The sequence below is a fragment of the Ailuropoda melanoleuca genome, chromosome 6, assembly GCF_002007445.2.
Source record: "Ailuropoda melanoleuca isolate Jingjing chromosome 6, ASM200744v2, whole genome shotgun sequence".
Lineage (NCBI taxonomy): Eukaryota > Metazoa > Chordata > Mammalia > Carnivora > Ursidae > Ailuropoda > Ailuropoda melanoleuca.
In genome coordinates, this window is record NC_048223.1 from 11,978,346 (window position 1) to 11,994,478 (window position 16,133).

A 16,133-nucleotide genomic window follows, 5' to 3' on the forward strand; every position below is an offset into this window, starting at 1 on the left:
TCAGGATTTTTCAGTGGCCACCCATTGCCTCCAGAATAAAGCTTGGCTTTATTTTAATGAGGCTTTATATAAATAGAAGGTTCCCTATGATCTGGCCCCATCTTTTCTCTTGGCTACCACCACAAAATCTGGCTTAGGTTGCCAAACTTAAAGCAATTTTATATTCTCCTTATATCTTTGTTTTATAGGAATTTGCTACCTTATTGCTTAGAATGCTGTTGACCCTGTTTTCCCTGCCCGGTTGCATCTGTAGAAAATTGACATTCCTTCCTAAGCAGTACTGTGTATCCTCATAACATTCCTATCATTGTACTTAATTCACTTATTTATTTTTTATGTGTCCTTCCTTTCAACTAGAAGTTCTTTGGATGATGGGGAAACAGAAGAAGTTGGCCGAAGAGTATAAACTTCCAATTATAAGATGAATAAGTTCTGAGGATCTAATGTACAGAATGGTGATTATAGTTAATAGTACTGTGTTACATACACGGAAGTTGTTAAGAGAGTAGATCTTCAATGTTCTCACCAAAAAATAAGAAATGAGTAATATAATGTGATGGGATGTATTAAGCTATGCTCTGGTGTTAATCATTTTGCAGTATATAAGTGTATTAAATCAACTTCTTTTATACCTTAAACTTACACAGTATTATATATCAATTAAATCTCAGTAAGCGTGGAAAAAATAAAGCAGAAGTTCTTAGAAGAAGATCCTTAGTGTGCTCATTTTCGTATGCCAAGAACTAGTGCAGGGAGCATATTTATTGCTCAATAAGTACATGAATAGATGAATGGTTGGGTGGATGGATACTTTCTCCAAATGAGTGTTTTACAAATCTCTGTTTTAAGCAATAGTAGTATATATCCTTGGGTGAGTCTGTTGAAATTAGGTAACCAAAAGCCTGATGTCACCAAAAATAGGTGATTTTTTTTTTGTGACATTGTCCATCAGTTGAGTTAAACAATTCTCTTAGATTTACTCTTAAAGAGTGTTTTATCTCTTTTGATATTTATAGTTTGTGACCACATTGGTTTCCCAAATATCAGATGCTTAGGAATTAGGCAGTTAGCTTTCCACCTCTGTCACCTGCATGAGCTCTACCTTGCAGTGGACCTGTCGTAAGATTGTTGTTCTCATCTCAGAGGCTCTAAATTTTGTAGTTTTTGTTGCTGCCTCTTATCTCTGACCCTTGGTACTCTTTTCCTTTTTTTTCTCCATCAATGTCCCCAAAACTTCTAAAATAACCTTTTCCATTCGTTGCTTGTTAATGCATTTGGGAACAGAATCCCAAAGTTCTTCCTTGGAAGAACAATCACTAAACACTCCTTCTATTCTCCAAGGTTCCTGTAGTAAATCAGGTGATGCTCCATTATAGAGTTAAGAATACATGGAATTTACAATCCCAGAACCAGAACCCTGTACCTCTGTGATCTAGAACAAGTTCTTAAGATCTTATTTCTCTCATCTTTATACATACTAGCAGTCACCACAGTAGATAGATAATACAAAATTATGGATTTGAAGAGTATATACCATATAAATGCTAGTTATATCTTGTCCATGAAAATTTCTCCCCTTGTATTCATCTGAATGTATTTGTAGAAGTTGCTTTCTTCCTGGATCTTTTTGGTCTGCTCTGTATTAACCTAGCAGATTGCTGCCTGATAGTCTTCCCACCCTGAGCTGCTTTCTGCCTTTCTATACCTGTTTATTGGATATGGTTTACCTTTGCATTCATTTATTCAGTAGATTCCTTGTGTAAAGCGTCATAGTAAGACTGCACTCAAAGAATGTAAATATTAGTTGTGGATAAGCTATTTAGGCTACTTGATTATTATCTTTTTTTTTTTCCATTTTATTTTCTTAGCTCTCCTAAAAAAATTTACTGCTTTATGAAGGAAGTTAGTTTTCAGCATCCCACTACCCTTCATTAACTGGACAGATCTTTTTTTTTTTTTTAAGATTTATTTATTTGAGAGAGAGTGCACACGTGCACAAGCAGGAGGGGCAGAGGGGGAGAGAATCTGAAGCAGACTCAGTGCTTAACACAGAGCCCCATAACCCTGATATCAGATCTGAGCTGAAATGAAGAGTCGGCTGCTTAACTGACTATGCCACCCAGGCACCCCACTAGACAGTTCTTTTTACATGACATGTATTATTAATGTATCTAACAAGGAGAAATTTATAACTAGTATTAGTGTAAAGCAAGAAACTGCCTTTTGAGGTAGATATAGGAAGTTTTTCTTTTTTAAAAGAGTTTTTTCCCTTTTTAAAAAAGGTTATAGAGAAAGTATGAGGAGGAGGGGAAGGGCAGAGGGTGAGCAAGAGAGAGAATCTCAAGGAGTCTCTCCACTGATTACGGAGCCCAAGGCAGGGCTGAGATCATGATGTGAGCCGAAATCAAGAGTTGGATGCTCAACTGACTGAGCCACCCAGCACCCCCAGATGGGTTGTTCCTTTTAATCATAATATTTGCACGTGGTACAAAAATTGAAAAGGATAAAATGGTATACATTGTCGGTTTAGTTAGGAATTGAGTTAGTTTTGTGTTCTGTTGTTGATATCGTTTTCTTTAGTGAACCAGTCTTCAGATTTCTCTAGTGGTGGGCTGCTGTTGCCTTACATAGGATACCCAGAGGGGTTTTCTCAGTGTTCATGCTGTACCCTGAGCTTTCAGCTCTCCCTGTTCTCCTGTGACACAGAGCACTCCTACCTCATACTCCTGTCCCTCCTCCTAGTGGTAGACTGGTGTTGCTTATTGCCTGGTACTATAATGAGGGTATGGGGATTCTTTATTGTCCTAGTGCTAAGCCTTAAGCATGCCTTTTGTGCCTGGAGGCACTGAGGGACCTTCTTAGCTTTCCTGGCCATTATGTCTGGCTGGCCTCAGATCGAGTTTTCTGTCTCTCTTCCAATGCTGGCAGATCTCTGTTTGATACTGGTATTAGGATTCAGGATCCAGGACAGTGTTTTGTCTTATTCTCTCCCCCAGGTGGAGGATTTATTCCTTCTCCTGGCTGCAGTGGGTCTTTACCTCTGCCATGGTGGTGACTTCGTTTGCTGACCTACCTCCATCAGATTAAGTCTTTTAATTTGCAGGGGACAAAAGTCTGGAGAAATGAACTGGGCGTCTTACTTTTTCCCCAGCAATTGAAGATCATCGCCTGCAGGTCTGCACCACAAAGAGATGTGTTCTCTGTTCTGCTCTATCTCAGAATTTGCTTAAAATACCCAGTTGACACCTGTGGAAAAGAGCTTTTGAGTGAGTGCAAAGTCCTTGTTCTACCAAACTAGCCCACACTTCATCTTTGACAGTTCATTAAAATTTTAGGTTCATTTCTTACCCACTTTTGTGGAGACCACCTTTTCCTTTTAGGCTCTGCCACAGATGATAGAGCTTATTTGTTTCATCTCTTCTTGGAGGGGCTTACTCTTTGGAATGCTGTAGCTAATTCAGCTCAAGATGGGCTCAAGAAAAGTTTTTCTTTATTCTTTCTTTCTTTCTTTCTTTCTTTCTTTCTTTCTTTCATTCTTTCATTCTTTTCTTTCTTTCTCTCTCTTTTTTGGATTCAGCTTTTCTCATCGTTGGTAGCCTTCTACATTCTAAATTGAAACCAGACCCTATTGTTATGCTTTTGAATTGCTTTTAATTTTTTTTTAATACAAGAATTGCTTTTATATGGGTAAATCTGTTGGTCTTCTATGACTTCTGGTTTTTGTATTGTATTTAATAAAAGACTTCCACACCCTGTGACTATTCTCCCATGTTTTCTGCTGTTTCTTTTTTCCCAAATGTTTTTAAAAAGTGTTTTGATTCATTAGAAATTAATTTTGTGGTAAGGTGCAATCTAATTTTCTTTCTAACGAACTGCCAATTATACCAGAACCATTCACTGAGTAATTCATTTTTCCCCACTGCTGGTAATTCTGTAACAGTAGGACTGAAATTGTCTGTGAGTAGCAGAAAATCTGACCAACAATGGCTTGAATTCACAGGAGTAAATTTGTCTTATGCAAAATAAATTTGGTAATAGAACATGGTTGGTACTACATCTCAGCAGAATAAAGACCTAGACTTTTTTCATCTTTCTATCATTTTTATCTGCATACTTTTTTTGTAGTTGCAAAATCACTGTTGAACATCGAGCATTACACGTGAGTTCTAGATCACTGAGAGAGGAAGGGACAAAGGACTAAAGAGGTCACACTTGCCTAGTCTGGCCATTTTAAAAGGCTTTTCCAGAAGCCCCATCTGATAGCAAATTACATGTCTTTTTCCCCAGATACTTCTTACACATTATTTCCCAGGCTACTAAGGTATCTCCTCTCATTAGTTGGACTGTTCTTTCCATCAGTTCATAAACTGAATTGTTTAATTATGAAAGAAAATATTAGATGTATGCAGTTCCATGTTCATTGCACATTACCCAGGATGTGGAAGCAACTTAAGTGTCTGTCAGTGGATGAGTGGATAAAGAAAATGTGGCATATATATATATATGATACAACATAAAAAAAACCCATATAATATATATATATATATATATATATATATATAAAATTACACACAGTAGAATATTATTCAGCCATTAAAAAAAGAAAGGAAATCTTGCCATTGTGACAACATGGATAGACCTTGATGGTATTATGCAAAGTGAAATAAGACAGAAAAGGACAAATACCATATGCTGTCACTTATATGGGGAATAAAAAAAACCAACAAAAATAAAGCAGAACCCCCCCCCCCCCCCCCCCCNGCCATTGTGACAACATGGATAGACCTTGATGGTATTATGCAAAGTGAAATAAGACAGAAAAGGACAAATACCATATGCTGTCACTTATATGGGGAATAAAAAAAACCAACAAAAATAAAGCAGAACCCCCCCCCCCCCCCCGAGCTTAGAACGGATTAGTGATTGCCAGTGATAGGCGGTTTGGGGGCAGGCAAATGGGTCAAAATGTACAAACTTTCAGTTATAAAATATGTAAGTCATAGGGATTTAATATACAGCATGATGACTATAGTTAATAATACTGTTTTGCGTATTTGAAAGTTGCTAAGAGAGTAGCCCTTAAAAGTTTTCATCACAGGGGCGCCTGGGTGGGTCAGTCGTTAAGCATCTGCCTTCGCTCGAGTCATGATTCCAGGGTCTTTGGCTTGAGCCCTGCATCAGGCTCCTTGCTCAGCGGGAAGCCTGCTTCTCTCTTTCCCACTCCCCCTGCTTGTGTTCCCTCTCTCGCTGTGTCTCTCTCTGTCAAATAAATAAAATCTTTAAAAAAGTTTTTTTTTCATCACAAGAATAAGATTTTCTATAGCTGTATGCTGACAGATGTTAAGATTTATTGCGGTGATCATTTCACAGTATATACAAATACTGAATCATTATGTTGTATACCTGAAATTAATACAATGCTATATATGAATTATACCTCAAAAAACAAATTGGCAAATAAAATATTTTAGTTCCTTAGAGGTTTTTTTTTACATTTTGATTTGTTTTGTGCTGCATTTGAATTTTCTGAAGTATACTTAGGTTTTTATTATTTACTTCTAAGTGCTTATTTTTCTGCCTTTCCTCTTGCTTGCTGTTGGCTTGTTTAGATGGGTTATTTAGATAAATTGTATTTGGTTGTTGTGGAGCACTAAATGGCTGAATCTCACAGTTGGTATAAAGCAAGAGAAGCTCTACTGTAATGAGCTTTTATGATACAGAAGCAGCAACAGCCTGTTGAGATACCTTTGAGAAGAAACATCTCACATTTCCATTCTTTTACCCACTGCTATCTACCCCTGACACTCCCAATCTCAAGGACTAGGAAGATTCAGCCAGCTCCTTCAGTTCCTTTTTGATCTTTTTGAGGCTTAGTAAACCCCCTAACACTCATATCGCACCAAATTTTACTTCCTTTTGGGGTATTTGACTAAGTGCTATGAGTTCTTACCTTTCTCTGCTTTCCGTTCCTTGCTCTTGGAATTTCCTCCTAATCTAAGTATTATACCAGTTCTCTTTCCTGAGATACAACACAGCCCAAGCCTTCCCTCATAACTAATTTCCTAGCAGCAGTTTGGTCTAGAAAAAACAAAGAGCCATAAATTGAGAATATTCAGATACCATGTTCACAGAATTTCTCACTCTCTGCCTTGTGAATTTATGTTTCTCTACCAAAATGTTTTAGGCTAGAGTAGGAAACCTCTAACTGATTGGGTTCAGTGTCATTTTCACGTTGTTTGTTTGTTTTGTCTTATTTTAATACAAATTAGTTAACATATAATGTATTATTAATTTGGGAGTAGAATTTAGTGTTTCATCTGTTGTGTATAGCTCCCAGTGCTCATTATATAAGGTGCCCTCCTTATTGCCCATCATCCCATTACCCCATCCAATTTCATGTTTTAAACAAGATGACACAATCTGGTAATACCAAGAGCCCATATTAGATTTCTTTTCTTTGAAAAGTTAATAAATCTGCTTTATAAAATGGAGTTAATAGAACATTTATGGTAAAATTGGAAGAAATAGGATTGTAGTTTGAGATGTGAAAAAATTAGTTTTGGACTTCTTAATGAAATACTTTTGAAATTCTCAATTCTTAAAAATTCTATTTTAAAGAATTGAAATATGTTGTGTGATACAGAAATCCTGATTAGTTTGATCTGAATTCAATCACAAATATCCTTTCTAGTCAAAACTTCTGTAATTTTTTTTTGTTGTTTTTACTTCAAATTATCTCAATTAGGACTCAAGTGTAACAACATGGGAACTATTTTTTTTTTAATGTTGGCTTAGAATAATGAATTAAATACTTGTTCTAAATAACAATTTTGAGCACTTCATGAATTATTTAGTTGTGGAAGATCAAATAAATATAAAGCTATCAGTGTACCTGTGTAAGTCACTTTCAGTATTTGTCCACATCTACTTTTGAGAAGAAAATGTTCCTTTATAGGTCGGAGAGAAAACTTTGATCAAATTGATATCATATGTCAAATTTAATATGTTCTTTTTATTCCTTTTAGGACAGTGGTGATTATCCCCTTACCATGCCTGGACCTCAATGGAAAAAATTTCGTTCAAACTTTTGTGAATTTATTGGAGTCCTGATTCGACAGTGTCAGTATAGCATAATTTATGATGAGTATATGATGGACACAGTAATCTCCCTTTTGACTGGTTTGTCAGACTCCCAGGTCAGAGCTTTTAGGCATACAAGTACCCTTGCTGGTAAGTAACCAACATTTTATTTTTTTTTCATTTAGTTTTGTTAAATATGTTCTATTGGTGTTTAAATGTATTTAGATTAAGTAATAATTACTGTGCTCCTGAAAAATACCATCCCTCCCCTCCCCGAATTCATATGAATGGCTTGTATTATCTGTTTAGGTAAGATGTATGCCTATTTTGATAACTGGCATTTAATTGCCTTGAGAATGAAAATTGAAAATTTCTGGCAAATTTCAGCAAATCTCTCTTTCGACGTTTAATTATTTCAACACATCATTATATTATAATTCAAGAAATTTTAGGAGTCCTCTAGGCCATATTCTTTGGTTAAACCCCAAAATTAATAGTTGAAATTCCCAATTCGTAGTATTTTTTAAACTTAATTACATTGCTTTATTGCTCATTATTATACATAAGTATGTAAATATTTGTTTATATATTTGAAACAGTTCTACCGAATGGCAGTTGCTACATAGCCAGTATTCTTCCTCTTCCTACTGCTATAATAACCTGAGTATACCTAGATGTAATATCTCTGAAATCAGTCATTTAGGGAGGCTAGCTAATCTGAAGAATTGATGGATTAGTTTTCACTCTTTCATTTTAGAATTATCTAGAGAACTTCTCAGCCAAGGGTATTTATTTTTTTCTTGTTTCCCCATAATAAGGCAATTTCATTAACTTCGCAATTGTTCTATTTTCCCTCAACTACTTTAGCTGTGCTTACCTAAAATGACTTTTCTTTTGTATCTGTGATGTATAGCATGCACACATGTGTGTGTGCATGCACATGAGTGTAAATACTCCAGATTACATCCTTTTTAGTAGCAGTAACTTTGTCTGTATTCATCTTACACATTACAGTGACAAACACCAGATTTAATATCATTAATTGCATTTCATCTTGCATTTAAATTCAGTTTCTCATTTACCGAATATATTTAAGTCATTGGTTCTCAAACTTTTGCATGCATCAGAATCATCTACAGGGCTTATTGAAACACATTGCATGGCCATATCTCCAGAGTTTAGATTATGCTGATGCTGATATTTTGGGGAATACACATTGCGAACACGTGGTTTAAAATTTTGTCATTTTCTGGCTTAATCTGTTGCCTAAAGCCGATATGATAATATTACTTAGGGTCATACATGTTTTTTTCCACTCCTCTTTTTTCATTTCCTTCCCCCCCCTTTTTAATGTAGTTGATCTATATTAGTGTCCATTATTTTCTTAGTTACATGTCTTTATGAAACAAACATGAAACACAGTTTATTTTCAAGAGTAACAGTTTCCTTATTATTAGGAAAAGAGAAAGGTCCAGCCAATTTTATCTTTTTAAAAAGGTAAAATAGGGGCGCCTGGGTAGCGCAGTCATTAAGCGTCTGCCTTCGGCTCAGGGCGTGATCCCGGCGTTCCAGGATCGAGTCCCACATTGGGCTCCTCTGCTGGGAGCCTGCTTCTTCCTCTCCCACTCCCCTACTGTGTTCCCTTTCTCGCTGGCTGTCTCTCTGTCACATAAATAAATAAAATCTTTAAAAAATAAATAAATAAAAATAAAAAGGTAAAATAAAAATACAGTTTATCGTTGAAAAAGTTTCTGTACAGAACCAACACCAAACAGTTTAAATTCTGTTTTGAGAGAGTATCTTCTTCCTCATTATTGGGAAGAAGAAGAGATCTTTTAAAAGATATTGCAAATACACTATTTTTTATTTTTAAATTATCTGATTACACATTTTTTTCTTTCTAATTTCATGACTTTTAGTATCTTCATCTTAGTTTGCTTTTTTCTTTTTCTTTATATATTCCATTTAGTTTTCATCTTACTTTCCTCATGTACAGTAATGCCCATTTAGCTGGTTGTCAGGTGCATAGTAAATGCAGCATTTTGAAATAAACAGATCTTAAAACATAAGATAGAAATTGCTTCTGAATAGCCAAACTTGCTCTCATAAAAAGTTAATTTTCGTTTCGTAAGACCAGGAGAGAAAGAGAAACAAGTGAACAGAGGCCAAATGTGAAATGCTCTTCTGCTGATAGAATTATGAAATAACAGTTCATACCAAAAAGAAGACAAAAAATTTTGCTTAAACAAATATCGAGAGAGAGAGAGAGAACAATCTGGGGCTTCTCTGTTGGGGCAGGGTATTTTTTTTTTCAGGGTACTTCTCTTTAATCCAGAAATCTGTGTGCATTCTTTATAAAAGATTAAACATATGCCATGTACTCTGTTTAAGAACACAAGAGAAAGAATAATGTAGAAATAAGCAGAATAGTTTTACTTTTAAAATGTGTCAGTTTCCTGAAAAATCCACTTTCATTTGCGTTTGTGCTCCACTACCATGTAAATGAAGTATTACTGTATTTTACTGACCTCATAGTGTATTTTACTGACTTCATTTCACCTCTCCTTTCCATTGGCCCATTTTCAGTGACTTTTATTATTGTATTATTTTCCCTCTATTTATCTTTCTGGCGATCTGTATATGCTAATTTTACATATACTTAAATATATTTTAATTATAGCTTTCCTCCTATTCCTTTTGAGTTGAGTAGCTTCCTCCTCCTTCTGGTGCCCTTCTGCCTTTCTTTTCCCACAATTTACCTGTGATCATGATAGCTTTTTAAACTGCTTGATAAATGCCATTTTGTTTTTGCCTGTGCTCTTTGTATATCATTATCTAGCCTATTTGAATTTGAAATTATTTTTAAAAATCAGATATCAAGGAAAATGGAAGGAAATTAACATGATGTTTATTCTGATTTTTTTAAAGTGGAGACTTATTTTTCAAGTCATTTTCAAATTTACTTCACAATATTACTGTAATTGCTATATGTCTGTATTCATGATCATATCTTCCAAGGCTCAGTTTCATAAAATGTGGGACTTCTCAGTCACCTACCCTTCAACAAAGCGTAGAGATCTTGCTTGAGAACTTTTAAGTCCAGATTGGATAATAATTATCCACATTTTTAAGTTTTTTTTTTCTCATCTTTGCCCTCCTCTTTTTTTTTTATGGTATGTATGCAAGGGATAGATTAAAAGATAATCATTTTTATTCACTTTGCAGGACGAGTCTTGGGGACTAGATAAAATGGGCAGGAACATTTAATCCTCTGCTTCAAAGACTATGTGCATGGACAGTTACAAGGCAGTTATGGCCAGATATGATTATCGGCTTTGGAATAAAATGCTCCTTCATATTGCTTATATCTTAGCTGAGAAGAGAGACAATCAGGTTAGTTGTTCTGTAGGGTACAGATGTGATGAGTTCCAGAGCTTCATAAGTCATCAGAGTGGTCTTATCAGTGGTACTTTTAATTGGTTTTCCAAATAACTCATTTTCTTATTCAGTTATATAATGTGTCCCTATTGTCAGTGTTTATGCATTGCATTTAATTGTGTACTTCTATCATATTTTTATTAAAAATTTTCATCATTTGGTAGTTCTTTAGGTCTGTTTATTCTACAGCTAACGGTACTCTCATTTTTCGTTTGGAGGTAAACTGTTTCCCCTTTTTTTGGAATTCTTTTGTCATTAAATTGAAACAGACTGTTAGCTATTACATTTTATATTTTCCTTATTTTTTTTCTGTTCCCTTAATTGGAATTTTAAAACATACTCTCCCATTTGTTTGACCTAGCGTTTCACATTGCAGTACAATTTTCATTAACTATCAATCTTTAGAATTAAGTGCCCTTATTTCTATTCTAAATAGCTACCTCAGTTGGACATACTGTGGTTATAATTTATATAAGTAACATTTTGTTATTTGGTGGATTCAGAATCTGAGACTGAGCATATTCATTTACTCCCCACTTTGATGAAATTTTCATGAGGAAAGTCTCTTTTTTCTCCCAAGGTCAAAATTAGATAGGATTCCCTTTGTTTTACCGTTTTGTTGTTTGGTATTATGAAGATAATTGTACTCTCAAAGAGTCTATTTTTTAGATCTATAGTTAAATTATTTTTAGACGTTTGCTTTAAAAACATGCCAATACTTTATAGAGTGTTGATTTTAAATTTTTGTTAGGTGGCAATTTGCAGGATAAGTAATATTGATTTAACTTTTTTATTTTTTGCTGTTTTGTCACCTGTGTAATTTTCTATGGTGTTACAGATAGATTAATATTGACTACCACTCACTACTAAGGTGAAAATGCTAATTTGAACAAAGGGGGATTAAGAATATAAAATTTGTATTACTAGTAGCATGGTGATTGATTCTAATATTTTCTAAAGTGAATTCTGGGAAAATTAGAAAGTGTGTTTAAGATCATCATATGACTGTATAGTGGCCTCAGTATGCTGGGAGGCCAGTCTTCATCAGTAGTTAATAATAGGTCACTCTCAGACCCTTGAGGGAGTAAACATTTCTTTATACCTTGTTGTTGAACATTATTATGTTTATTTATGGTTGGTTTTATATTGAGATATGATTCATTGTTGATTAACATTTCTAACCCAGTCAGAATCTCTGGACTTTTTTAGTGTGAGGAAAGATACTGTATATGAAATTGCTTTGTTCTCCAGTCATAGACTGAAAATAATTTTGCCTCAGTAAATTGGCATCTTTCCTTTGGCTTTCAGTTGCTGAAACCATAAAATACAGTGGTTCAAAAAAATGGGTTCTGTGCCAGACTGTCCAGATTCATATCTCTCACTGCCTTTTACTAGTTGGATAACTTGGACAAATCCTTAATTTACCTGGCCTCATTTTCTTACATGCAAAGTGAGGAAGATCATGATAGCTACCTCATTAAGAGAGATTAGGAGAGCATGGACTAGTGCCTGACATTTAGTAAGCTGCTCCTATTATTCTGTAATGACAAGAAGAGCTAATAGTGTTGGCAGTGTTTCACTTCATTCATGTTTTTACTCAGAATATATTGAACACCTACTCCATTTTAGTAATAAAAGACATTGCAAACAGTGAAATAAAGAAATTAGATCTTTCAAAAACTTAGGAAAACTAGAAGCATGCGTTTTCATTTTGCTTATTTTTTTAGCTCTTAGGTCCCAAATTCTATTTATTAAATTCAATTAAGTATTTTAAAGCTCTTGACTAGACAGAATATTTTTGGTTTCTGTGGGACTTGAAAAATTTAGGTCAATCTGGCATCATCAAAAAGTAGAGTATTGAGTGTAAATAATCTCTTCTTCATATTTTTTCTTGTTTCATTTTTTTTTATTCTTCTGAAGCCTTACTTTCTCATTGCTTTATACTATTACTGTAGCTTTTTTTTTTTTTTCTCTTTATCACTTTTTTTTTCCTTACCTCTCCTCTTAACACTTTTCAGGATTTGTATAGAGTAGACTTTAGGGTTCTCATGGGATTAATGCACAATAATTAACCAAATTCATGAATGCCATTATATCTTTAACTTTACCCATAAAATACAGTAAACTTAAAAAATGCAATTATGTAAATTGGTAAATATTTATTTCCAATATTAAATGTAGGTATCTATGGAAGTGTGTTTTCTAGTTAAAGAACCTTCATTTTCTTAGATTTATCTCTTTCTTTATCAAGTATGAAAATTAGCTTTCTTTTGGGGGCCAGTTTTTATAAAGAAATCATGATTTTAAAATCATTTTATAGACTTGCGTATCTTTTATTCATTAGCTTGGTGACATTAGACAAATAACTTCTGTGCCTCACTTTTCTTATCTGTATACTATTAATGCTAATAATCCCATCTCATAGGAATGTAAGGCTTAAATGAATTCTTGTTAAATGTTTAGCATTTACAAGTCACTCAGTAATTGTCTGATATTATAACTACAATAGAATGACAAAGCTTACTTGGCTTAGTTCTGAAGAGGGCAGAGAAATTGAGAAAATTTTTTGTGTATTTTTCATAAACATTTCCATATTGTACATTTAAACATTTTCTGTGCATCTAAGATTACTATACTGATTATATGAGTATTCAGAAAAGGAGAAGAGTACAAAAATAAAAATTAGCCATAATTATACCACCTCATCATTGTGCCCAGAACATGTTGGTATTTCCTTTAAGTTCTTTTCTCATATGCATATATATGAGGATTTTTTGTTTTACTTTAAAATAAATAATAGGATCAATTTTGTAGTGTGCATTTTCTGTGCTTTTCATTATTTATAATCATGTCTGATATGGCAGGTTCATTTTCTACAATCTAGATTTCCTTTAAATTATTTAACTTTTCTACCATTGTTTAGATCCTTTGTCTTTTTTTGGAGTCCCTATCATCTTTTACTTTCTTTCTTAATTTATTCTCTCCTTTTTGGTTAGCTTATTCTTTGAGAAAGTGTTTTGAGAAGTATGTATTTGAGACTTTACATGCCTGAAAAGTGTATTAGATCCTCATGCTTAATTTTCTTCAAAGTTTTTCCTCTAGCTTCCAGTGTTTCTGTTGAGAGGTCCAGTGCCGTTTCAACTTCGGATTCTAATCCTGTTTCTTGTCTCTGGAAGCTTTTAAATTTTTCTCTTTATTCTTGGTGTTCTGAAATATCATGGCGATATACCCTAACGTGTATATATTTTTTCCTATTCATTATGCTTGGAGCTCTTTGTTGAATATTTGCTTGGATGTTAATCTCTAGAGGTTTCTCATTTTCCGAGTCTTTTTTTTTTTTAAAAACATTGTTTCATGGATTTAATGTCTTCTCTTATCTCTTTGATAATGTTAATTATTACTCTGAAGTTTTTTTCCAGCTCCCTACTCTTTTCTTCTGATTCTCTGCTCTTATCCCTCTCTTTCATGTTGGAAACTTTCATCAAATATCTGTTTCTTGGTTCCCTACTCTTGCTAAGAGTGAGACACTAAAAAGGCAATTACTAGAGAGGGGAGGGTGTGTGTGTGAGAGAGAGAGAAAGAAAGAGAGAGAGAGGAGAGAATGTGTTGTGTTTGACAGGATGAGACAGTGTCTCTGTCTTCTTTCGTGAGCATCACTGTAGAACAGTTTTGTGGTCAGCTAGCGTTTTCATCATAGACCCTAAACTGTCGGTATTAATAATTATTTTCCCTGGGGAAGTTAAGCTTCTTTGCAGAAGGATCTTCAATCTACTTAAGTTTAGTTGCTCTCTACCATTTGGGAGTTGGGCAGGGTGAAACAGCACCCAGGGCATTCTGCACTTTACATATGTCCCTCTTCTGTGTTTGATGATTCCAAATCTCTTGCTCATTTTATTGAGGGAATGAACTTTCTGGACTTCCAAGATGGGTGTGTGGTGGAGAAATTGCTTGACTGCCTAAGTTGGTATAGAGGCTTAGGGATTTAACTACTTATCATACAAACTTTGAAATAATAGTCTTCTCAGACCTTACCTTCCTCCATCTTCTGTGGAGCCTTGTACCTGTAATTCCTCAATGCTTCTGGGTTCTGCAGAGCAAAATAGTTTTTTTAATTTTTCTTTTTGATACATACAGTTGTAATTCCTTTTTTGACCATTTGGTTTGATTTGTATGCTCTTCCTTATCCTTCTGCTTTCCATGTACATAGATTAATATATTGTGGTTTGGGTTTGCAAGTATTTTTCTCAATTTATTGAAGATGAAATTTGTTTTCTCTTTGTTATTTTGGTTGGGTTTTTAAGAGATAGAAGGATTAGTTAAATCTCTATCATTTTTGGGTACCTGGTTGGCTCAGTTAGTAGAGCATGTGACTCTTGATCTTGGAGTTTGAGCTCAAACCCCATCCATGTTGGGCATAGAGTTTACTTAAATTAAAAAAAATTTCAAAAACCTTGATCATTTAGAAAGTAGATGTTTGTTGCAAGCCTTTTTGTTTGTTAAAACTAAAGGAGGAATAAAATCATCCCTCTTTTAAAAATATAGTTTGCCCTATTATCAAACATTCTGTGGCGTACAGTGATAGTTTTCAAAAGTATACTAGGTATCATTAAATATAAATGAAGTTTTTTAGTTTTCATTTCTATGTTTAGGAACACACACATGTAAATTGTTGGATATTGATTAAAAGAGTCTACAGTCTTAATTTCAACCATCCCATTTGCCAATAACCATTTCTTTTTGTTTCATTGGTTTTCTTTTATGTTCCCAATTCCAGTATTGTTTTTCTTCTGTTGGGACTTTAAATCCTCTGATGCTATATTTTTAGTGTTCTTCACACCCTTCATATCTTCACTTCCTCTACTTTCCTGGCTTAGATCCTTTCATCCAGATTTATTATAATCATGTCCTTCTTCATAGCCTTAACATCCTTGCCTCTGTCTCCCTCCATCATACCTCCTTGGAAAACCCTATCCTCCATACTGCTCCATACCTGCACCAGAGCATCTGAAAGTGATTGAAGAAAAACACATAATCCTAATGGCTGGGCTTTAGATTTTTCTCACAGATGGACCTTTAATGTTGTCTAGCAATCGTATTAGATATTCCTACATAGATATTCTTACTTTCTTACAAGATTATTTCATACCTTCTCAAAACTGTAACACCTACTATTCTCTTTTTTTTCACACACTTAGCTGATTATTTTTGCTTGCTTAATAGAGACAACAGAGAATTCTTCAAGGATTAAACCTACTTATCTAGGTGCAGCTGTACCCCTATACTCTACTTTTTTCTCTTATTACAGTTATCTCTAAGGTTGGTCCTTGCCTTTGTGCTATTGATCTGACCACTGTTCGCCACCTCAAGAACTTTGCTCTTCAAATTGTTTTCTCTCTACTGACTTCAGTTTCCCCACTTTTATAATTTTACCATTATACTAATATGCTGTGGTGGCTCTTATCTTTTAGAAACATTCTCTGTTAGTTAAGGCTTTCCAGAGACAGAACCAATAGGAGATATACTTACTTACTGATAACACACATACATAATGAAATATGTATGTATATACCAAGATATATTTGGGGAGAGGGAGTTTTATTTTGAGGAGTTGGCTC

At 34.4% G+C, this 16,133-nt stretch overlaps 1 protein-coding gene across 6 annotated transcripts in view; it reads left to right on the forward strand.

The window, feature by feature from the left end:
• Nucleotides 1-16,133, forward strand: part of STAG1 (stromal antigen 1) — a 414,808-nt gene that overhangs the window by 236,260 nt on the left and 162,415 nt on the right. For all 6 annotated transcript variants that reach the window (XM_011231800.3, XM_011231799.3, XM_034661958.1 and 3 more), the window contains one exon: nucleotides 7,026-7,230. In XM_011231800.3, coding sequence (XP_011230102.1) covers nucleotides 7,026-7,230 — 205 coding nt within the window. The remainder of the gene's footprint in view (nucleotides 1-7,025; nucleotides 7,231-16,133) is intronic.